The sequence below is a fragment of the Girardinichthys multiradiatus genome, chromosome 15 (assembly GCF_021462225.1).
Source record: "Girardinichthys multiradiatus isolate DD_20200921_A chromosome 15, DD_fGirMul_XY1, whole genome shotgun sequence".
Classification (NCBI taxonomy): domain Eukaryota; kingdom Metazoa; phylum Chordata; class Actinopteri; order Cyprinodontiformes; family Goodeidae; genus Girardinichthys; species Girardinichthys multiradiatus.
The window spans coordinates 21983758-22006798 of NC_061808.1; the positions used below are offsets into that span (position 1 = coordinate 21983758).

General features: G+C 38.9%; 2 protein-coding genes and 1 long non-coding RNA gene across 3 annotated transcripts; 1 reads left to right on the forward strand and 2 right to left on the reverse strand.

Moving 5' to 3' along the window:
• Nucleotides 1-10960: 10960 nt before the first annotated feature.
• On the reverse strand, nucleotides 10961-15738 carry LOC124882282 (E3 ubiquitin-protein ligase rnf146-like). Its single transcript, XM_047388580.1, has 3 exons — nucleotides 15529-15738; nucleotides 14325-14407; nucleotides 10961-14136 (listed from the first exon to the last, which is right to left on the reverse strand). The coding sequence occupies exon 3, from the start codon at nucleotides 14133-14135 to the stop codon at nucleotides 13041-13043; it is 1095 nt and encodes a 364-aa protein (XP_047244536.1). The 5' UTR covers nucleotide 14136; nucleotides 14325-14407; nucleotides 15529-15738; the 3' UTR covers nucleotides 10961-13040.
• Nucleotides 15739-16400: 662 nt separating this feature from the next.
• Nucleotides 16401-19084, reverse strand: LOC124882283 (R-spondin-3-like). Its single transcript, XM_047388582.1, has 5 exons — nucleotides 18945-19084; nucleotides 18379-18570; nucleotides 17225-17365; nucleotides 17002-17148; nucleotides 16401-16917 (listed from the first exon to the last, which is right to left on the reverse strand). The coding sequence occupies exons 1-5, from the start codon at nucleotides 19027-19029 to the stop codon at nucleotides 16721-16723; spliced, it is 762 nt and encodes a 253-aa protein (XP_047244538.1). The 5' UTR covers nucleotides 19030-19084; the 3' UTR covers nucleotides 16401-16720.
• Nucleotides 18490-20569, forward strand: LOC124882284. Its single transcript, XR_007041854.1, has 3 exons — nucleotides 18490-18587; nucleotides 19046-19308; nucleotides 20437-20569. It is a non-coding gene; the product is annotated as an uncharacterized LOC124882284 (long non-coding RNA).
• The last annotated feature ends 2472 nt before the right edge of the window (nucleotides 20570-23041 follow it).

A 23041-nucleotide genomic window follows, 5' to 3' on the forward strand; every position in this document is an offset into this window, starting at 1 on the left:
TGGGGTTCAGTCAGATGCAACTTTGCAAACAAAGTCAGGCTGATACGCTTCTAGAAATATTTGCAGCTGTCTTAAATAGTTTCCTACTTTTGACATGTTTGGAAATTGCCTTACGTCTTTTCCCAGATTGATGGGCGGCAACAATTGCTTCTCTAATATCGTTGCGGATGTCTTTCCTTCCTGGCACTGAGTTAAGACACACCTGTCTGCTTCCTTAATCTTCAGTTAAAATATTTTCCCCATGAGTATACATCATCTTGGCAAGCTGCGTTTTAGTTAAACATTTCTATGGACGTTAAGAAGGTCAGATGCATAAAACTCAAACCTGTGACCACTATTAAAATCAATATATTTGTCAATGTTTTAATTTTGTTTTGTATTTATGTCTTATCATGTGAACTTGTTAGCTCAGATGTGGTTAGTTACTGTTTGTTTATGTAGTCTGTTCTTCAGAAAATCATTTCACCTTTTACTTAAGTGTAACATCAGCAATAACAGATCAGCTTGCTAAGAGAATACTGATGAAAATGGCGGCTAAATCTTTCAGTTATAGGGTGTACCTTTTGCATTTTGTCCTATTTTAATAAATAAATGGTAATGGCAGAAAAGAGGTCCCTGCAGAGGATAGTCAGGGGAGCTTATATGATACTTGGAGTATTGCAAGATTATGCACTTGAAGTTTTTTGCACACATTTTATTATTGTTTTATCTATTTGGTATTTTTATCTGTTTAACAATTCTTCACCCTAATCACACTTTTTGACAATTTAGACAATAAAAAGACGATTTGATGATTTCATTCAAATTAACTGTAGAAAATACACTGTAATTTAATAATTGTCATCTAGTAATCTAGAGATTATTCTTTAAAAACATGTGTCACAATGAATAAACTTTGAAGTACGCCAACCCTGTAGAGTCATTATTCAGCAGCAGTTATGCTTCCCATCGTTATCAGGATATCCAGTGAGCTGTATGGACAGAGATCACTTTTCCTGCTCTGTGTTTCACGCCTCATAAGACTGCTTCAACAACCTCTGGCCTCCCTGACACCTCCTGCTCTCTGCAGGATGTGGCATTGTGAATTCACACGCTCTTGCGCTCCCACATCTGCACACATGGAGGACAAACTGTCCATTAATTGCTGCTATAGACAGAGTAACTATTTCTTATAGATAAATGCAAATGTATGCATGGTCTTGTGCAGATTTCCAACCCTGGCAGAGGTTTAACTGTGAAAAGTAGTTTAAATGCTTTGAATCTGAATGAACAGTCCCTTGGCCCCATGATGCCTTAGACGTGTCATCCAATCTCTTGGTGCTATGCAACACCTCAGACCAAAATAGCACGCGTGACGTGTGTTTTGGTGCCAGAAATCTTAGCCTGCTGTCTTAGGGGTATAAATAAAGAAAAGGTGGGGGTTTGGTTCCCTTCTCTGTCTCTTTAGCTACATTTTCTTTATCTCAAATATCATTATTTCTCCATACCAATGAAGAAAAATGTAATATTTTAATTCAAATGACAACTTGTAGATTAGGGATTTCAGAAACTCTTTTTATGTCCCCCTTATGGATTTTTATCTTTTTATTTTTGATTTTATTAGAAAACGTTTTAATTCTTCTCTCACTAGTATCAGTATATTACTTCCCCTCTGCCTGCTTTCTGTCTGTGAAGGCTTCTCTAATTCCAGGTTTAATGTGTGCATATGACTACCTTTCTTACAGTTTGGCACCCCTATGTACTGTGGTATTTTAACAAGGTCTCTTGTTGGTCTTGCCTCCTCACCAGGCCCCTCTGCCACCTTAAGGCCCTGCCTGTATAAAAAACAAACTGTAAAACAGAACATCAACTGGACAAATTCTGAATAATGAGCATATTTCTTCCCCCTTTCTTCATCCTCGCCTCATTCTACTGCTCTGCTCTTTGCTTCCCTGGTTCGAGACAATCCAATCAGATTGACAGAGGGTGGCAGAGCTTAGCATAGCGTGTCCTCTGCTTGCTGTTCATAAGAGTCCGGACAGCCAGATGACAGAGGGAAAAACAGAGGGGACAGAACAAGAGAGGACAGCTGAACTGTAGCCATGGCTTGTTTTACGTCAGCAGGCCAAGACAACCCATCCAATCTGACCCACAGAGGAGGTATGATACCCACCATAAAGTTCAAATTGCATTTAATCAGCTAATATGTCTGGTTTTCACAATTTACATTACATTACATGCTTGTGTTTGTATGTGCTCTCAAATATCAATCCAGATATACTTCGATATGCCTCCTTTATGATATCTGGTTACACACTTCAGCTTATTTGATGGCTTTGGTTACCATAGCAGTGCTGATCTTCCCTTTTCAATGAGTTACTGTACATCATAACTACATGTCAATGTGCTGCCATCCTGGGACCAGTGCAGACACCCGAGGACACCCGGGGTATGTGTTCCATGAACATTTGAACCAATGGGATCAATACTCAGCCTTTAAATCTAACCCCACCTCTCAAGCGGTCAAAATACCTATAAATTTGATCGGAAAATACTTCATACATAGTTAATATTATTAAGTGGATTCACATTCTGTGTTACAGGACCCTTTGCCAATTATTTGCATCAATAATTCGCACCCCTGTTAAAGATGTATGAAAATGTGTGGCGTAGCGGTGGAGCATGTAACCCATATACGGAGGCCTCAGTTACTTCCTAAACACTCTGGAATTTGCAATTCTTGAATGCCTTCCATAGGTTCTTAATGTGTTTATAAGGCTGGGGTTCTTGATTGCTTGAATTATAAAGCTACAACCTTTTAAGACCCCCCATATAATGTTGAATCCCACCACTTCACACTTCAATCTTTCACCCATTTATTCTATAAGGTACACAATGTCCCACTGAATCGGGAAGAGTTAGAGTCACAGTTTGTCCCCCTCTGTCTTCGTTCAACTGTCCAAACTGTCAGTGCGTTTGTAGTTGTCCATTGATTCAGCCATCTCAAATGGCACATGGTGAAAGCAGCAAAGCAAGAGGCAGAAACATTAAGTACAGAGAGAAGGAGTCAAAAGCATGAAGCATTCCAGAGCTCATTATTAAAATAGAAAGTGGTCTAAATTTCTCCCTCTTTGAAAGGAGACCCACCAGAGTCGCCTTTCAAAACAAGAGCGGCGCTATCGTGGGATTAGCTGGTGTTGCTCGGCAGAGGTGACTATGGAGATCTATTTATCTTGTGACGAATGACAAATTTTAATTTGGCTTCAGTGGACTGGTCAGCTGGGAGCAACTACATGGCCTTCATCTGGCTGGTGACCCATTCATGTGACCTTGTTTTCCTCAATGCATAAACACTTTAAAGAGTACGCAGCCATGCTGCTAAGGACTTTTAATGTGATTCAATACTGAATGCACAGTGATTTGCAAAAGTGTTTAACTTTTGCAAATCACACAATTTATTTCATTGGGATTTTAGGCGATAAATCCAAAAAAAGTATGACGTAATTGTTATGTGGGAAGAAAACATGGCTTAATCTGATAAGTGTGGCATTGAACTTTTTGCATAACCCTTCAAGCTTTATGTGTCGTAGAAAACTAACACTGCACATCGCCCTAAATACACCAGTCCACTATGGACAAACATGGTGGTGGCAACAAAATGCTGTGTGAATTCTTTTCTTGAGCGGGTACAATAAAGCTGGTTAGAGTTATTGGGAAGATCATTGGAGATATAGTAAATACAGAGCAATCCTGAGAGAAGCCCTGTTAGAGACTGAAAAAAAAGACTTGTTTCTGGGGGTGGAAGTTTTCCTTCCAGCAGGACAAAATTAGATTATTATATAAATGCATGTTAATTTTTTTTAGACAAAGTTAAGGCTTTAATCCAATTAAGACTATATTACAATACCTAAAAATGTTTTGTTGCAGAGCTTTTCATTCAATATGACTAGGCTTGAGCTAAAAAGAACAGGCTAACATCTCACTGACTAAATGTGCAAAGTTGATAGAGACATATCCCAAAAGACTCACAACTGTAATTACAGAAAAGGGCTGTTCTATTTTTGCTGGTCTGTCACTTAAAGGCCACATAATACACAGAAGAATGTGGTTGTAAAACAACAAAATGCGGAAAAGCGCAGAATAAGGGGATCAGTCATACTTAAACAACCACCACATAAAAACTCAGACTCAGGAAAAATTAGATGCTTTTAAAACATGTAACATGTGTGTATGTGTAAACAGTTCAAAATACATATAAATGTGTATAAAAAACAGCTGAACATTTTTTCACCCTGGCTGACATAAGATCACACTAAACTTTTACTGTTTTTTGATTACAGTCAAGGTGATGACAGAAAAGAGGAGACACACTGATTACAGCAGCCCATTAAATGGTATCGTATGGCATGTTTGGTGTAAAACAGAAACAGGTGTTCCCAGTAACCAGCTGCTTCAAGGTCAATCCCACATCACAGACAGAATATCAAATGTTAACGCAGGCAAAGACAGGAGTTGTCACAGTTCATTTAGAACTACCAACATGATTTCTATTTGTCAGAAGTTAACATTGATTAGTTTTTGATTAGCATTGCTTGTAAACATTTTGGGTATCCTTCCACAAGCTTCTCATCATAGTTTACCCGAGGTTTGACCTGTTCCTCCTGAAAGAGTCAGGTATGTAGGTCACCTTGCACCTTTTCAGCTCCGCCCACAAATTTACTATAAGACAGAGATCAGAGCTAATGGCCTCTTCAAACCACATAATGTTCTCTCCCCCCTCACCATTTTGTATTCCAGCAGTCCTTTCTGCTGCAAAAAAAACTCTCACGATATGATGCTGACATCCCCATACTTTATCTAACCTGTTGGGACCCACAGCCATGGATTTCAACATTAAACTCCGGTACGAACTCTTCTGGAACTTTTCAAAATAAAGTGCATTAACCTTCTTCCGGCACAGCCAGGAAACGGGATAACTGCGGACTTCCTGTGACGCCATTGCCCAAATAAAAGCACAGCTGTTGCTACATCCACTCTCTTCCACACCGGTGTTCATTGGGATAGGAGGGGTGCAAAGTGCGCTAATATTTTTTGCTGGCAAAAAGACATAAACTCTTCAAACTGGATCCAAGAGTGTCATAAGATCACATGATCATATGCACAAGTTAAGTATGAGTGAAGCACTGTTTGTGTACCCGGTGATTTCATTCATAAAGAGGGGAAATTAAGGTATAAGCATTGTTGACTTTCTCTCTGAGCCCTGCAGAAGCAAACGGTGTTTGAGAGAAATCCCCAGTAGAGAAGCTGTTTCTACAAGCCGAGTCTGAAGGAAGGACAACGGTCCGCACCACCGTGTTTACGGTAATGAACAGCTGTTTACGGTAATGAACAGCTGTTTACGGTAATGCACAGCTGGTTGACGGACAGAATGAGGCGTCTTTCAAGCCACATCTCCGGAGGTCAACCGCTTGTTGACTGTGGACGTTTCTTCAAGCTTCGCCCCTTGGACGTTTCCTCACCATGGTTCATGAGGTTAGGTGTTTTGGGCAGAGACAGATTTAGAATGAAATGATCTAAACGTTTTTCATTTTATGATGTTTTGTTTATGTTGAACTCAGCTACCTTGGTGCTAGCAGGATATCTGCAGCACATGTGTTCAGGTTGTGTTCTTTAAATATTATTTTAATAAATAAAGGCAGCTAATGAGACACCGTTGAGAATTAGTCATCCAGAAGGTTGGTTTTATTTCAGCAAATCATTCTTTAAAACATTATTTTAATAAAATAATATTTTATCTGATCTTGCATTGTGAATGGTTGTCTAAAGAGGTTTGCTGATTATTTCCTAAGTTGGTTCCAAGACTAACTTAACTTCACTTCCAGATCCTTCAAGATAATCCTTGGTTCTCAAACATAAATATTACATGGTAATGTTGCATCACTTTTTCAGTCATGATTTCAATCATCTTTAATCAACTTGTTTATATTGTACATAGCCAGTTAGTCTTCCTTATTCTTTCATTCTGCTTGGTAGTTTAGTTGGATTGTTTTAGCATAGTAAAGAGTTTGTTGACTGAAATATGTTTAACTTTGAGTTGACTTATTTTTGTTAATAAATTCTTGTATTTTAAGAAATTGTGTGAATTTATTCCATGTGTGTGCAGGTTTGCTGTTCAATAATGTCAGAGCTTGGCTCATCCTTTTCGATTTTGTCCTAATACCATCGCCTTACTGGGCTGGTATTCACAGGACAATCCTTAACAGACCGAAATATTATTTGATCAAATATTAAGGTATTAATATTAAATTATATATTCAGATTCATAGTCACAACATTTAGTTTCATAAAACAACAGGACTACTGTCCAAATATTAATGTATATGTCCCTGTGTGTATTTGCTAATTGTAATCTGGCTTTTTATATTCCTTTTCCAGTAATGGCTTCTTCCTAGCCAAGTTGCTTTTCAGTTCAAGTCAGTACAGGCTGTCTTTTGCTGTTTTTCTGGGGTTGATGCTCACATTTCTCGCCAAAACACATTAATCTCTGGGACACATAACCTGTCTCTGTCCTGAACTGTATGATGAACGGGCTTTCCCATGTTGTTTCTATTGCATATAATTATTTGAATAGTGGAAAAGACTTGATTCCTTTAGGCATATGAAAATTTTACCCAAAGATGAACTTTTTTTTTAATGTTCACAATTCTTTTTTTGATTTTTTGCTTGATTCCTCCGGATTTTTCCATGATGTCACACAAGGGAGCAGTGTGTTTGAGGGGTTGCCTCAAAATACGTCCACAGGTGTGCTTTCAGTAAACCTAACATTTTTCCAAAGCAATGGCATCATCATCTGGACTTTCCCAACTTAAAGGCATCATAATCTTTGTGTAAATTTCTGACCTCTCTTCAGTTATCTAGAAACATCTCTCTCTCTCTTTAAAGAGAATAAAATCTCTATATGTGAACATGTTTAATTAAACTACAATCTACGCACTGCCCCTTTCAGTGGTTATCATCTCCATGGTTAATTTGATCTGCTATTAATAACTTGAATAGTTGGTGTTCAGTAGAGTTCAGATGTTTGAAAGAGAAGGCTATAATTAAAGCAAACAGAACCATTAAGTTTATCATGGACTTATGAGAGTGTCAAATATGTTATTTATGTTATACCATGTTATTTTGCAAGTGTTACTGATTTTCCAAAGCGCTTAACTCTTCGTACATCTACAATAAAGTCAGGAACAGGAATAGAGTATCCTATCATGATAAGTGCAGGAATGTGACTAAAAGTCTACATGGCACCAGCAAGCTCATAGATACCATCTTTCACTCATGCCTCAGTCACTATGATTATTTAAGTCCCACATCAGTGCAGACTGATGGTGTAAAACAAACATTTAGGTTTGGTCAAGACTGCATAATTCATCTGCAGGGATATAAGCTTGCATTTATGTGGCCCTATCTTTTATTATACTTTCATTCCATCGAGAGAGAATCAAATATGCCTCATTTAAACATGTATTAATAGTCATGCAGTTTAACAGTGTAAGTCCAGAGCCATGGTTTAACTGGGGAAGAACGTTATTGTTTGTGAAAGCACCAAACTGCACATTCTTTTTGGATTTTTTATTTTTCTCTGCTTACATATTAAGCTTCTTAATGAAGAACTCATAAAATAAAGACCAAAAATAAATGGCATCATCGTATTCTACTGTACTTAGAAATAAGACTTACCCTGGACTTTATGATTTTAGGCGTCATCATAGTAATAATACCATACGTTGCTGATATAAATGGATCAGTAGCACCAGGATTAGGGAGACATGTCATTTGATAGGCTCCAATGGTGTGAGGTCGAGGAGAGTTACAGTAGGAGTGAAGTCATTGCTGGCTCCTCCAGCGGTGAGCTACCCTGTCTGCAAATCTCAGGCATTATGGATAGAAATACTGTACAAGATATATGGATCAAATATGCAAAGCTGTAAGAAATAAAAATACAATAGACATTTGAATAAAAGGATCTTGATTGAAAAAAAAATATATATTTGCTTTATATAACTTAACAGACATGGCCAGTCCATGTTACTCTACAATAAAAAATGGTCATAAATAACCCACACATTAACAAAGCTTAGCTAGGACCCTCAGGGTGATGAAAGATGCGTGTGAATGAACTATCTGTGGAGGTGCTGGAGACAGGGTGTGTGTGAAGAAGTGGGCAGCAGGAGGTATTCAGCCAAAATATGGTGTACATATTTAGCGGGCAGCTATGTGTCTGAAAACATATAGTAGCATGGTCTCCTCTCTGTCTGCCTGGTTATATCATACACAGCATGCCTACATGAATTCAACTTGTCTACAACGTTTGTGCAGCATAGGGTTTTTTGTTTTTTTTCTGTATCACTGCCTTCAACCTCCATTTTGTCACACATCCCTTGTCCCTGCATGCCTCCCAAATGCTCATCTATTGATAGATTAGACCCAAACTATGCACTAGTTTGCATGTTCAAGCAAAGAAAAAGAAATAAAAATCTGAAAAGTGTGTCTTACATTTGTGTTCAGCCCCTCACCACCCTATTCCCAACTCCTTTCTTAAACCACCTTTCACTGCAATTACATCTGCGCTTCTTTTAGCCTATATTACCACCAGGATCGATGATGACAGAAGATTTTTCCCATTCTTTTGAGAAGAATAGCTCACAAAAATTGTCTGTAACCAGCAACCTTCAAGTCTTTGAAGCTAAACCATTCCGTTGTACAGTATCTCACAAAAGAAAGTACACCCCTCACATTTTTCTAAATATGCTATTATATCTTTTCATGGGACACCACTGAAGATATGGCACCTTGATCCAGTGTAAAGTACTCAGTGTACAGCGTGTGTAACTGTAAATTTGCAATCCCCTCAAAATAACTCAGCACCCAGAAATTTGATGTCCAAACTGCTGGCAACAAAAGTAAGTACGCTACTAAGTGAAAATGTCCAAACTGTGCCCAAAGTGTCAATATTTTGTGTGGCCACCATTATTTTCCAGCCCTGCCTTAACTCACTTAGGCATGGAGTTCAATAGGGCCTTACAGGCTGCCACTGGGATCCTCTTTCACTCCTCCAAGATGACATGACGGAGCTGGTGGAGGTTAAAGACCTTGCAATCTTCCACCTTTCGTTTGAGGATGCCCACAGATGCTCAATAGGGTTTAGGGCTGGAGGCCAGTCCAACATCTTTACACTCATTTTTTTTTTTAAATGCAGTTAATCTGTTAATAGTAATCTGTTAGTGCTTTATTATTTTTTTCGCTGTTGTATATTACAGAGATACACTGTCTTGCTTTGCTGTATGCTATTAGGCATACTGAGGTTTGGAGAGATGTGATGATGATGGTAAGAACAGACAACCATGTCCCGAAGCCACGTCTGGGTTGGATGTTTATCTTGACTCTCAGTGACTGTGTAAGGTTGTCCAACTTAATGGAGACTTTGCTTTGGCTGCATTCATCTTTCCATTCTGTAACCTGCATGCAGCTCATTAGACAGAGTTCAGCTAAGATTTTTAAAGCCAAGTCTTCATTTCTAACATTTGGTAAAAAGGACAAAATAATCCATGGAACGATTATTTTTTTACAGCCTGCAGACATCTGGTGATTATTGTTATTTAATATGCAGCACACAGCCTTTGGAAACTCACACAAGGCACTAGCCAAAATCTACCCTATTCAGCCTTGATTCTTATTCAACTCACAGTCCAACGGCACACAAACAGCCTTGGCTTTTCTTTACTTGGTGAGTGTTACAGCTTAGCAGCTTTAGGAATTGGATTTTGTTAATTTGATAATTAAATACAATTTCCCTGCTACAATTTATTTATTTTTTTTCTGTTTGGCTAAACTGTGACCACATTTGTTTTAGTGTGAAAATGTAAGCAACATAAATAAGTGGACAAATATGACTTAAATCTATCTATTGCCTCTGATGGTGGAGGTTTTTAAGTCTTTACATTGAATTTGCAGCACACACTGTATGAAAGCAAGTATATGCGATTTTGATTAGACTGAAATGTTGCTATAGAAACAAAAAGGGTTGCTCTACACAAATATTTCTCTGGTTTTCTAGAGCTTGCTCTGATTGAATGTTTTTAAATTGTTATCTTGTGCAACAGCTCCACCTGGTGGACTAAAGTAAGAATGAGGCGTGGCCTTTTTCACTGATATTAAATCAGACTAAATAGTCAGGATTACAAAAATAATTTATATTTGCTTAATCCCAGAATAATAGATCATTTTGATATGTTTTATGACTGTCTTGAGTCAGCTGTTTACATCCATTTTCTGAATAAATTGTAATGTATACATGACCTGGGCCCAGCATTTTGGTAATCCTTCCACAAGCTTCTCCCAATAATTTGATGGAAATTTTGGCCTATTCCTCCTAGTTTTTTACTTCAGTATTTCTACATTTAATAATTTTCTTCAGGATCCCATCTGTTTTTATATGTAGTCTATCTTGGCATTTCAGGCATACTACCATATAAAGAAGCTGGATGCCTTCATGTGCCAAGGCAGCTTTGCTCTACTAAAAGATTTCCTGGAGATGGTACCCTACTTGCATGATTAACTTTATTGATTCAGGGCTGCATCGGTCATCAAGCTCGACAGGTCACATTAATAAAGTAGGAGCCTGCATTTGCACGACCCTCAACCTTTTGAATTGTTCGTATCGCCTATATCTGTGTATGATTGTGAACCGTTTGATTTGTGAAATCAGCAGGTCCGTTCTGCAGCAAAGCACCACCACATGATGCTACCATCCCCATAGTTCAGTTTGATAGGTGTTCTTAGGCTTGCACGCTTCCCCCCTTTAACTCCAAATAAAACGATGGTCATTACGGCCGAGCCCTTCAACTTTCGTTTCATCAGACCAATAAATTAAAATAGAGTTGTGCTTTTTGAAAAGGTGTTCTGGAACTTTAGACATAAAACAGGACAAGTTTAGAGTGATTTAATGTTAAATAGTGAGAAAACCTTTTTATACAGTGTGTGCAAATATCAATTTGTTTGTAAATATGACTTTGTATGAGTGTTTTATTAATGACCCAATACTTAAAAGAAGTCATTCAGAAGAATGTAACTTTAAGTCATTGATAAACACTAATAGTTTCTCAAAACAAGAAACACTTGGAAACACAAAAAGAGTCAAACAAAAAAAAGATGAAGTAAAACAAAACCAGCAGCAGGAAAAGGGAAAGAACCAGAGCGGGTGTAAACAGGCTGCGCTCATCCAAGAACATGTCAATCAAGCTACATTGATAGTGATTCTGTTAGGAGTTCTCTGATGAAAATAGAAACCTAAATATGTGTCCCTCAACATAGAAACTAATACTTTCCAGTGGATCTGCCAGTAGTTTATCAGCACCCAGCGCTGTTCACAGCACCAGCACTCTGTGATTAAAACAAGACACTAAAATAAAGGGAAAACAGCCTCCCTCTGCTCTCACACGTAACATTTATATACACAAAAACCTCCAGTTTTAATTTCAGCACATCACATCCTGAGTAACCTCACTTTAAAATAAATCAGCACAGCAGAAAAAAAAACCCAAAAAACTATAAGCTGTTAAACTTCTGCAGCTCTTAGGTAAGGTGCTACATGTTGGCCTGATTTGTACTCAATTACTCAAGAAGTTGTAAAAAATAAAACAATTAAAGTCTCAGCCAAATTACTGAGTTAAAAAGATTTAAAAGAAAAAGCAAGATTTGACTGGATAATAAATGATGCACCACTGCTTCAACAAATGCAAACAAGTTTTTTTTCTTTGAAACGAAACTCACCAAAACAAAGCGTTTCTGTACTTGATCCAAGAACACGGCCACAAGGGGGCGCTCTTTTGATCATAAATACTGTAGATGCTGGAAAGCCCATGAGTTGTTGATGTATTGCTTAGCACTTTAAACAAAACACTTTTTGTTCAATTCACTGGAATTTTTAGCAACCTTAAAAAAAATCTAAATTTGTTTAAATCTAAGTTCTGGGTTCCTTTAACTTTTCCCCTCAAATTGGCACAGTTCTCAGTGCTTTAACCCCCATTTAGAAAGTGAAATACAAAAGTTTACCATGAATTTATGCCAGTTGCTTCCACTGTTTAGGCTTTAAATATACCACTGAAAAACAGACAGCAATGAAGGAAGGACAACGAAAATAAACAAGGAAGAAAAGGGACTAAGGAAGGACGTGAGGGAGGATAAGGAAAGAATAAAGGAAGGTAGGACAGGAAGAAGGATGGAAGAACGTAAGGAAGGAAGGGGGAGAGGAAGGGACCAAGGAAGGACAAAAGGTAGGAAGCAAGGACATAAAGACAGAAGGAAAAGGAAGAACACAAGGAAGTAGGTGGGTGTGTGTGTTTGGGGGGGGGGGGTACATTTGAGAGAATAGGAAAGGAAATAAAAATATTCTTCCATACTTCTGTACTTCTGAAGCATTTCAACACCTCAGGTATCCCTGCTGCTGAAACTTTTCAAAGCCACCAGGCTCACGGACCAAAACATTTATTTTATTTTGCAGATCACTAGATTCATTTGTCTACTGATGCACCTGGCTACTGTATTTAAGGGACCTGAAGATGGACTAAAACCATCACACATGAGAGTTCCAGCATCTGTCCATGAACTGTTTAAGCATCCATCTCTGACTGCATTAAAACCGCACTTTTATGAGTAAAGAAACCAGCCTGTTCTTGCTACTCATATTTTTGTCTGAAACCAGTTTTGGAGAAGGTGTTGAAACATGTTACATGTCCTTTAAAAATGTACTTAGAATTTTATCCTGTTGCAGGAAATTGTTTTCAGTGTTATAAAGCTTTAGATAAAAGGATTATTTGAACCCATTAATTATTTTATGTCAAACTCGACAGACAAAAGACTGTATTTGGCACATCATCATGTTGGGTTAACAGAACAGCACAATAGAGGTACTTCTCCTTTCCATGAGACCTTTGGGATGCGTTATGTCTTTAGACTTTCTTGCTGAGCTGGTAGGAGTGTTATGAAATGGAGACACCTCTGGTGGGTTATACTTCTGTCATGGTGCACTGTCCATCTGGACTGCGAGAGCGAAGACTGAGGGAGGAGCTGGAAGGCATGCCTCTAGGGGGAATTCTGGTTGGCTGGCTCTCTCTTAGTGGTCTCTGTGTGCGCCGTCTTCGTGCCCCAGACTGCCCTCTCCTTCCACCACTCTCTTCCTCCTCCTCCTCCTCCTCTTCTTCTTCACTCTCACTGCTCCCTGATGCAGACTCATATGTGTTCAGCTCATCATCTTCCTCTACATTTTCACCCTGTGGCTGGCTGATTAGGAGCTGAGAGAAAGATTGTTCCAGTGTTGATGGTGAAGGAGACAGAGGACTGTTAAGATGACGTCCGAGGAGGGTTTGAGGTCTAACAGGTGGAAGAGGAACCATAATCCCAAAGGATGAAGCCTGAGACTGGCCTGCAGAGTCAGAGCCGTCAGCTGAGCTAACACGATCTGCTGTTGCAGAGATCGTACCTGATAAGGCAGGGACAGAAACATGCTCAGACTCTAACCTCAGTCCAGCCACGCCCTTCTTAGGGATATTAACTACATCCCTCTTCATCTTGCGTCTGCGGCCGTGCTCATTCCTGCGATACTGCACCATATTCTCCAGATCTGCCACGTAAAGAAACCCTGCAATCAGCATCTCAGTGCTCTTCCTCCCCTTCATGAAGGCCTCCTCCAACTCTCGACTGGTCCTCTCGTCGTACTGCCACCAGCCGTTGCGCCCTTCATAGTACCATGTGTAGTCTCCACGGGACTCGCTCCCGCTCTGGTTCAGTCCAGCAGCTGCGGCTTTCAGTTCTTCAAGCGAGAGTAGAACAGGTCGCTCCAGGAAGTCCTCGGGTATTTCTTGTCGGCAGAGAGCACAGCGCTTGCTGTGCCAGGAGGCGCCTTTCACACACAGGAAACAGAAGACATGGCAGCAAGGGAGACGGACAGGGTGGACACAGCTCTGCAGGCAGATGGCACACTCCGGGGGTAAAGCAGTGGTGATGGGTGTGGAGCTGCTGCAAGAGTCCTCTTCTGCTTCTTCTTTCAACTTGGAAGCAGCTGAGGCATTCACAGAGAGGTTCACTTCTCCACAACTGGCCATGCTGCAGAGAAACAGAACCGTCAATGTAAATCTGGTGGGTCATTTACTCCTTACTGCACTGACGTGCACAACTAAACTGGTTTAGTGAATCCAGTTCGGTAAATTTTCCTACATTACACCATTTGCTCTCAGGTTTGAGGTTGACACTATATGGATAGTCACAAAGTGTAGTTTTTTATTTGAGCTTACCTGCTATACGTCTTCTTTTAGCTGAGGTCTCTTGTTGCTGCAAGTTGTGTCTGATCCCCCTGTGCCCTGTCCTCCTCCTTCCCCTGACACACATACACACACACACACACACACACTTTCATTTTTTTGTGACACTCAAATGTTTTAGATCAAACAAATTTTAATACCAGACAAATAAGCGGAGGAAATACAAAAAGCAGTTTTCAAATGATGGCTATATTAGAAAAATTAAATGCACCCGTTGTTCAATTTTCTTTCACATTTTCTTTGACAGCCGAGTCCATTTTCACTAGCCACAACCAGACAAGTAGAATCAATCACTGTACAAATATAAACGTCCACTGACATTTTTTCCATACTGAATTTTTTTTTACTAAGACTTATCCAGAACTGGAAAACAGTCAAATAATGCTCTTCAAATTGTAATTCTGTTTAAGAAACCTGTGTATAGATAAGGAACTAATAAAATGAGTAAATAATTCACTTTTATTCTGTTAATTCTTTCGTATTTTGTAGCTTTGATCAACTACTTTAGAGTTAAATGCATGTAGTGAAACCGATATAATAATGAATGGTTATCGTTTTGGAAATGCCCTCAGTAGAATAAAGATGAATTAATTCAGGCTAATACAAATCCACAGCACTCAAACAATGTTGGCTGACCCTGAAACAAACACCTGTTCATTATCCCAGATAAGTATTCATTTGTTTCGCAGCTATGTTACATGTTTTTGAACCCAGTGCACTTGTTTTGGTCTTATATCCACTGCGCTGACTGACCAGCTGTTGCTGTGCTGACACTTCCAAAACATCTGTGCTGCTAATATCCAGATGTGGATGAAATTCTCCTCTGGTAGCACACCTTTTTATTTTCCGCCAAACGAACGTATTTTATCGTCTGTTCTCAAAAAACAATCAAACTCTAATAAATGAGGCTACAAAAGGCAGTTTAACAGTGGTAACTAACGTTGTCATTCAAGCTTAGCTTACCTTTCTGCTAAGCTAACGTTAGCCAGCTACTAAATCGCTAATAAAAAAAAAAACGTTTCCGGTGTTTTGTCGTGATGTTAGATGTTTATCGGTCGAATGGGAAGTAATATAAGTGACAGACAGTCTGCTAAATTGAAACAGTTTCCCAGCTAATGTTAGCTCCAGTAGCAAACTGATAGCCGGTAGTTAAGGGTTCGCTTTTTAGCTAACTTACCTGAAAACAGGGGCCTCTAACAACGTGTTAGGCTGACGTTCAGATGGAGATAATTATGCAGCTACAGTCATATTTGGCTGTATTTAAATATGCCAAGCAAATACTGTCAAATAGCGCTGATGTTAGCGCCTGAGGTGGCGGCCTGAGCTCACTTTATTGCCCAGGGGAGGCGCTAACAGCTAACAGCTAACACACAGTCTACTACTGCAGCTGCGCAGTGATGTGTGTGTATAGATATATTTATAATTTGTGCATTTATTTGTGATTTTACTCTTTTACCAAATCTGAGCTTATTGTTTTCCTTAAATATTGTTTTTTACGTTTTTACTTCACTTTATTATATTATGTACCTCTGTGTTCATTCAATAACGGGTTCATTTTGCATTTTATTTTCTGCATTATTGTCCAAAAGGAAGCCTTGGTGTTTCTGTTTGAAAAATATTTCATGTTTTGGTATTTAATTCTTTTAAATGTATTTTATGGTATATTTTGCATCCTAGTAACACGTAATGTGCATGCATAGATAATAACTAATGCTTGTGACTGTCCTTATATTTTAGCTCTGTGGGTAAGTGACTTCTTGGCAAGTTGACTGGACAGCTAATTATGGTAAAACATTTCATGTTGTCACAACTTTACCATTTTTAATAGCATCACAAATAATAAAATTACCCTCATGGGTTTACTATATCTACAATGGCATAATCTACCCTCTTAGGGTCAAACAACTCCAGCTGAAAAACAATGTAAAGAAAAACATCTCTTTTTAAACAGACAAAAATGTATTAACCTGTATACAGGAAAACATTTTACATTATGAAAAACTAGGATTACAAATTACAGATTGTAAACATATTTGAGCAACATCCAGGTGCAAAGATCAGATTTATTCCTCACACAGTTGTTTTATTTTATCTACATCATTTGCTAGAAAGGGATAAAAGCAGCTGTCAGTTTGAAATGTTAGAGTGAAAAAGTACAACAAAGTAGTATTTAGAAACCGTGGTTTCTAAATATGAGATCCTATTAGATTTCTACCATAAAACTGCAAAAAAAAAAAAAAGCAACCATTATTTTCATTTCTGCTGAAATAAAAAAAAATCAGTAAGGTTGCATAGATCCTACCAAGTCCTAAAAGTGTAAGCAAGTGGTATAAGATTGTTTTTAACCATTTACAAGTGATTTCCTCAGTTTATTCCGACCTGATTTTCTGCATCTTTTTTGTTGCACATTTCCTGATCTCTGCAACATGAGGGCAGGGGTCACCGGAGGCGCTTGGTGGATGCAGAATGTGTCGCGTACGTGTTTCCTCTCCCCTCCTGTGGACCGTCGTGTTCTGTTTCCGAACACACTGACCCCAACTCGTCCATTCTCCAACTTCGCAATGAACTTCAACAGACAGAAGACAATCAGAAACCACCAAACACTAATTGGGGAGGGGGATAAAAGTAAGAGAAGGACATCATCTCTCACTTTGGGGGACACACTGCATGACCTGAACATCAGGCTCAAAACCTGGGGGACAGGTGTGGTTGCACTGGCCATGGAGGTGGTACATATCTGTTCTGCACCTTGTACAATTGTTCCTCCCCACACACAGCTCGCATCCTGCAGGGCACTCTGACAAAGACAGACACACACGATCACACTAAGGAGAACTTAATTTCAACCATTTCCATGTGCGCTGAAGAAGTACCTGTGCATTCCCGCAAGGCTGTGTTTGCTGTCAGCCCGTTCGGACAGCTGCTCCCACATTTGCCCCGGAACAGAAAGTGGCCTGGATGGCAGCGTGTGCAGAAGTTTTCACTGAAACAGGAAGCGCAGTCCGCCTTGCACTCTGCAGGCCAATGGGAATGGTCAGTGCAGAGTGACCACACTGTCACCATTAAAACACTTTTTTTTTTTTGGACAACATTGACTGTGATCCATTAGAGTTCTGTGCACAAACAATATTGAATATTGGTGCAAAAAAGAACAGATGGCATAATTTCCAGTAAGCTGGGGGGACTGTTTATGATTTGCTGAGAAAACTATGCTGTTGTTTGATACCATTGAGCAAAACGACAAGCAAAAATTAAGGCTTGGGCAAATTTAAACATGGTGGTGGTATTATCATAGCACAAAACAGATGAATGGAGCCTTGCAAATAATTTCTATAAAAGCATAATTTAAGCTTAGTTATCTTATATAAAACAATAAAGCATGCTGTGGAACTGATAAAACGGGTTTGCCAGGAGACCCATTTCTGTTCATATTTGCAGAGGTTTGCTACAAAATGACAGCAAAAGTATTGGATGAATGCAGAATTCACTGTCATGACATTAAACCCCAACAAATCAATTATTTCTATACAGGGCATTCCAAGAAGAAAACCTGTTAGATTCTACAAATACTTGAGACTGAGGTGAAGGATTACCTTTCAGAAGGACAACAAACCAATTAACATACAATAATATGGCTTAGATCAAAGCCAATTCATTCGTTAGAATAGCCTAGTTAAAGTCCAGACTTAATCCGATTGTCAGTCTGTGGCAAGTGTCTGTGCAATCTGACTAAGCTTCAGATATTATACAAAGAATGGGAAAAGGCTTTATGGTCTAGATGTGTAAGGATGATAGAGATACCCCAAATGATGTCCAGCTGTAAAGCATGCCACACTTTTAAGATTATTATTTGTGGAAAATGTTGGAGAAAGAAAATATAATTTTCCTTCTTCTTGACAATTATGCACTACTTTGTGCTGATAACATAATATCTCAATGAAATACATAGAAGCTTGCAGTTATAACATAAACTACAAATCAAAAATGGTGTAAATACCAGGTTTTTCAAATGTTTATCGGTACCTACTGATGCAAGTGCTGATGTGGGGAGAGCGCATGCCGTAGTGACCTCGAGGACAGGAGGACATACACGTCCCCCTCTGCTGGATCCCATCCAGCTCCAGGTGGAAGAAGAAGCGGGGTTTACAGGAGAGACAGCCGTTCAGTGCAGAACATGTCGCACATCCTGCATGACAGCTGTTTCCCACTGGATCACTACCTGTCGCAGGTTTAGAGGTAAACAACAACTTAAAAATTATCTTGTGCTTGTGTGTCAGTGGTCAAAATGATCTGGACTTAAAAAAAATGACTATTTAGGTTGTGTTAATGCAGATAACAGTTTGTTCAACAACCCTGTTGTGCAACATGCACATTTTCCAGACAACTTTCTTTTATGAGTTGTGATCTCAGCTATGAATTATCTGTGTGCATGCAAGTACATCAAATGGAAATCTCTGGCCACATTGTTCCCTGAAAGCTGAACGGTCCACACTTATCGTCTCCATATGTACTCTTTGGTAGCTCTGTCTGTTTCAAGAGAGCTCACAACAACTCGTAGTTGGATTGTAGAATGAATATAAATGTGATGCTTACCTTTGAACCTCAGAACACTTGTGCTGTCTTGGCCTTTTGAAACGTTAATGAGCTGCAGCATCCAGATTAAAAACAGTATCTGCATTTTCCTTCACCTTCAGTTCATCCAGTCAACAGAGACGCGTCACGTCACACCCAAAATCTAACGAGGACGTGTTTGAATGAGTTGGTGAAGGGCTCCATAATATTCCTTCAGTTGGGTCCATGCAAAGACTGCAGCAGTGAAGTGTAGAAATGTTTTCTTCCAGGAAAAATCCAGTGTGCATTCCATGAGTTCACATAAGTTGGCAGGACGGCGTGGAGAAAGCAAACAAGAGAGAAGCCATCATAAGATAGTTGAGTCTCAAACAAATCCAAGGTTTGGGTAAGCTCTTTTTTCTTCCTGCACATGTTCACACTCCCACCCTCTTCTCCTTTTTTCCTCATCCCTCCTTCTGATCCATTATCACATCTACAGCGTCTGTTGCTTTGGATCAGTGCACAGACAGGGACTTTTCCGGGCTCTTTCTAAAGGTAGATTCTGTTTTAGTTTAGTTTCATATATTTTCTCACCTTTAAATCCCTCTTCACCCAAAAACTGGTCTTCCTGAATTGTTAACTTGGTAGTTGGACCCAAAAAGCAAATGAAGGCATCTAAGGCAAAAATCATGATTATGTAAGTAAAGGAGATGCTCATAACAGTCAAAGGTAAAACAGAACATCTGCACACATGCTACAGAGGGTCGACAGAAATTTCTTGGTGCTGCTCCATAGTTTATCACAGCCCACATGGCTGCATTAAATCCTACTGCTTGCCTGCTCCACCATGACACTATAAATTACCTAAATCTATTCTCTAAACTACAACATTTTACCTTCAGTCAGAGCCAACATTAAAAGCCTCACATGTTGTATTGTCAGGGTGAGGTCAAAATAGAAAAAGGTGCATTTTCCTTCACCATTTAAACCATAAATACGTTTTGTCTGAAATCAACCAAAAATCAGATCATGTTAAAGGACGCCCTTCAAAACAACTAGTTTAAACTTTAGCTCATAGGTTAAAACCGAACTCATTCGTGTTCATAGTTTACCGCCAGAACTAAATTCACACTCACAGTATGAATTAGTTCTCGTTTATTCATCATTGTTTCTAACAAAACGTTTTTTTTAAACATATATGGATTGTGCATTGATTGTTGCATCATGTTTCATTTGCAACCTCTGTTTTGCCAGTATATTTACATGAGTTTATCACAACACTGCACGGCAAATCTTTAAAAGGAGGTATTTACAATTTACCAGGGGGATCAGTGTCTCCATATGCAAATGCTTCAGCATCATGACAACCAGGAAAAAAGGAAGTTCAAGGCTTCTACTAATTTTCCATTTCTAATTTAAATCTTTTTCTGCTAGTTTTATATAATTGTGGATGTTTGAATACAAAACATTTACCTTGAAAATGAAAATGCATTTCTAAATATGTTTTAAATCTATGTATTGGTGACCTTTTCAGGATGTACCCCACCTCTGGTCAATCTATCCCTGAAAATCGGCACCAACACCCTCAGCAGCAGCAACCCTGCAAGAAATTAGCAGCAATGTAAAATAAATGGATGAATAAATGTATTGTTCATTAGAAAACCTGATTAAAGTCCATCTAAAGTTGCTGGTAAGATGTGTTTATAATAACGTCTCGCTTCCTTTGATATAAAATTCAGTTTTTGCTCCTCCTGTCAACACTGGCTTCTAAAAAGTATCTTCATCCAAACCAACCGAAAGCAGAAACTGTGTCAGAACCTTTTCTTGTTCAAGGTCACCAGCGGCCATGAGCTGTGTGTTTTCCATTAATATATTGGTTAAGGAAATGTGAATCAAAACTTCTCTGGATGATTTGACTACCTCCCAATGAGAAAGCAAAATTAGAGTGTCAGAGAGAATCTATACTAAAGAAATTTTTAAAACCTGGAGGACAAGTTTTTGTTTGCCTCCCCAGTGTGTATCATCAGATGTTTTGGGAACTCTGTGCTGTTCTACATTCCCAAAACACTTACTCACGTCATTAGGTCTGGCAATGCCTTTTCCTAGTTATTTCACATTTCTTCTGCTTTGCTCTTTAATCTTTTCAGAGCATGTCAATTCATATCCCATCATCTTCTGGCTATGAGGCCAAATGTGGCAACAAAAGTGTGTGTTTCTCTCTGTGAGCCCTCGTCCTATTGCTTTTAAATCTATTTCATGCAAAAGAGTTTGAACAAAGCAGACAAAGCATGTGTTCCTTGTTAAGAAACCTGAGGTGTTTACTTCTGAGTGTGTCTGGAAAAATGTCACAAGAGGAAACAGCCAGAGATTTGCAATGGGACTTCATTCTGGAGAGGATTCATGTAGGAAAAAATGATTTAAGAGAAGGAATCTAAAGAGAGGAGCTGGACAAGGCGTTATTTTATTGTGGCTTTGACTTTAAGATACAAAAACAAACACATATACATAAAAAAGGAAAGACCTTTTTTTTTTTTTTTAAAGGAGCAAAAGCAAAGCATGACTAGAAGACAATAAAATGACACATGAGAGGAGCCTCTGAATGTCCAGCCAGCTGCTGCAGAGGAACATCATCCATCAACCAGCAGGTAGCAAAACTGCATAGATATATGGACCATCTCTGCAATGCACATATGTTGAACTGGAAAGTGTAAAAACCCCATAAAATCTATTGTTTCTGTTAATAAATTACCCTGCAGCCAATACCATTTCAAGAAAAAGAAGTCAAAACAGTTACATTTGGGTTTTGAAAACATGCACAGATGTGTTATCAGAGGGTCCGTTATAAAAAATATGTGAATCACAGAGTGAGCAGCAAGTCAGATCTGCTCCTGAGAGACAACCAAGGAACACATCCACAAATCTCACTGGAGAGATAAAAATGAAAAGACAAGGCACCCAGGGGTGCCAGATCAGATTCTGGAAGAAAAAAAACTACATAAGGGCAAGGAATTTCTTCACCGACCCCCCAAAAAACGGCAGAAAGAGAATGGAGAACCATACTCTGTGTTGTGCTCCAACATACAATATATCCTTGCAGAAGTAATCAAACCCCTAAACGTTTTTTTACTCACATTTTATCACATTACCTGTAACTCAGTATTTTAAATGGGCTTTTTAGGTGACAGACCCACAAAGAATGATGCCCAAATCTCAATTTGAAAGAAAATGATACATGATGTTCCAAACTTTTTTAACAAATTAAAATTGGAAGGGTTTGCTATACGTTTGTATTCAGTCTCTTTTACTCTGGTACCCCCCTACAACGTCAGCGTAACCAATTGCACAGGATGTCCACCTACACTGACAGGCCATGCAAGGAGAGCATTAATCTGATAACCAACCTAGATGAGACCAAAAACATGCTGGTAGAGGCGTCATTGTGTGAGGGCGGTTTTCTTCTGCAGGAGCAGGGAAGCTGGTCAGTGGATTGAGCTAAATAATTAAACAAGCTCCAGGATGTGAGGCTTAGAGAGACTTGAGGCTAGGGTGGAGGTTCACCTTCCAGGAGAACAACAACCCTAAACATACTGAATGGCCCAGTCAAAGTCCATTTGTAAGTCCAATTGAAATTCTGGGCCTAAACCTTTGCTCCATCCACTTTGACTGAGCTTGAAATATTTTGCAGAGGGACAGGCAAAACAATTCAGTGTCTAGTTGTGCAAACCTGGTAATAAATAAAAAGTGATTCTACAAAGTTGAAGGCAAACTTCACTTTCCAGATTAATTTTTATTTAAAAAAAAATAAAACCATTCATAATTTTCCTTCCATTTCCCAATATTGTACTACCCTGCATTTATCTTTTACATGGAATTTCAGTTTGTAGTTGTAATAAAGTGCTATAAGAACTTCAATTTTTCTGCTATATTTACACAGTATCCCTAAATAATAATAAAAAAATTGTTTTAATTAATTCTCTTAACTTCGACCCTTCCTTTGGAGGAAGGCATCTGGTCACGAAGAACTTTATGGTGATAAGGAATTAGCAGGATATCATCTGAGGGTTGCAGATATTCCGTATCCCGTGACGAAGCGAGGAATTCGAAGGGGGCCATGAAGCGTGCAGCTGAAGATGGAAACC

Excerpts from the sequence above, each read along its gene's own strand:
- LOC124882282 (XM_047388580.1), bottom strand. The coding sequence starts at position 14,135 with ATGGCCAGTTGTGGAGAAGTGAACCTCTCTGTGAATGCCTCAGCTGCT.
- LOC124882283 (XM_047388582.1), bottom strand. The coding sequence starts at position 19,029 with ATGCAGATACTGTTTTTAATCTGGATGCTGCAGCTCATTAACGTTTCA. Across the intron at positions 18,571-18,944 it reads AAGTGTTCTGAGGTTCAAAG|GTAGTGATCCAGTGGGAAAC; the intron begins GTAAGCATCACA and ends AACCTGCGACAG. Across the intron at positions 17,366-18,378 it reads CCACATCAGCACTTGCATCA|AGTGCAAGGCGGACTGCGCT; the intron begins GTAGGTACCGAT and ends ATTGGCCTGCAG.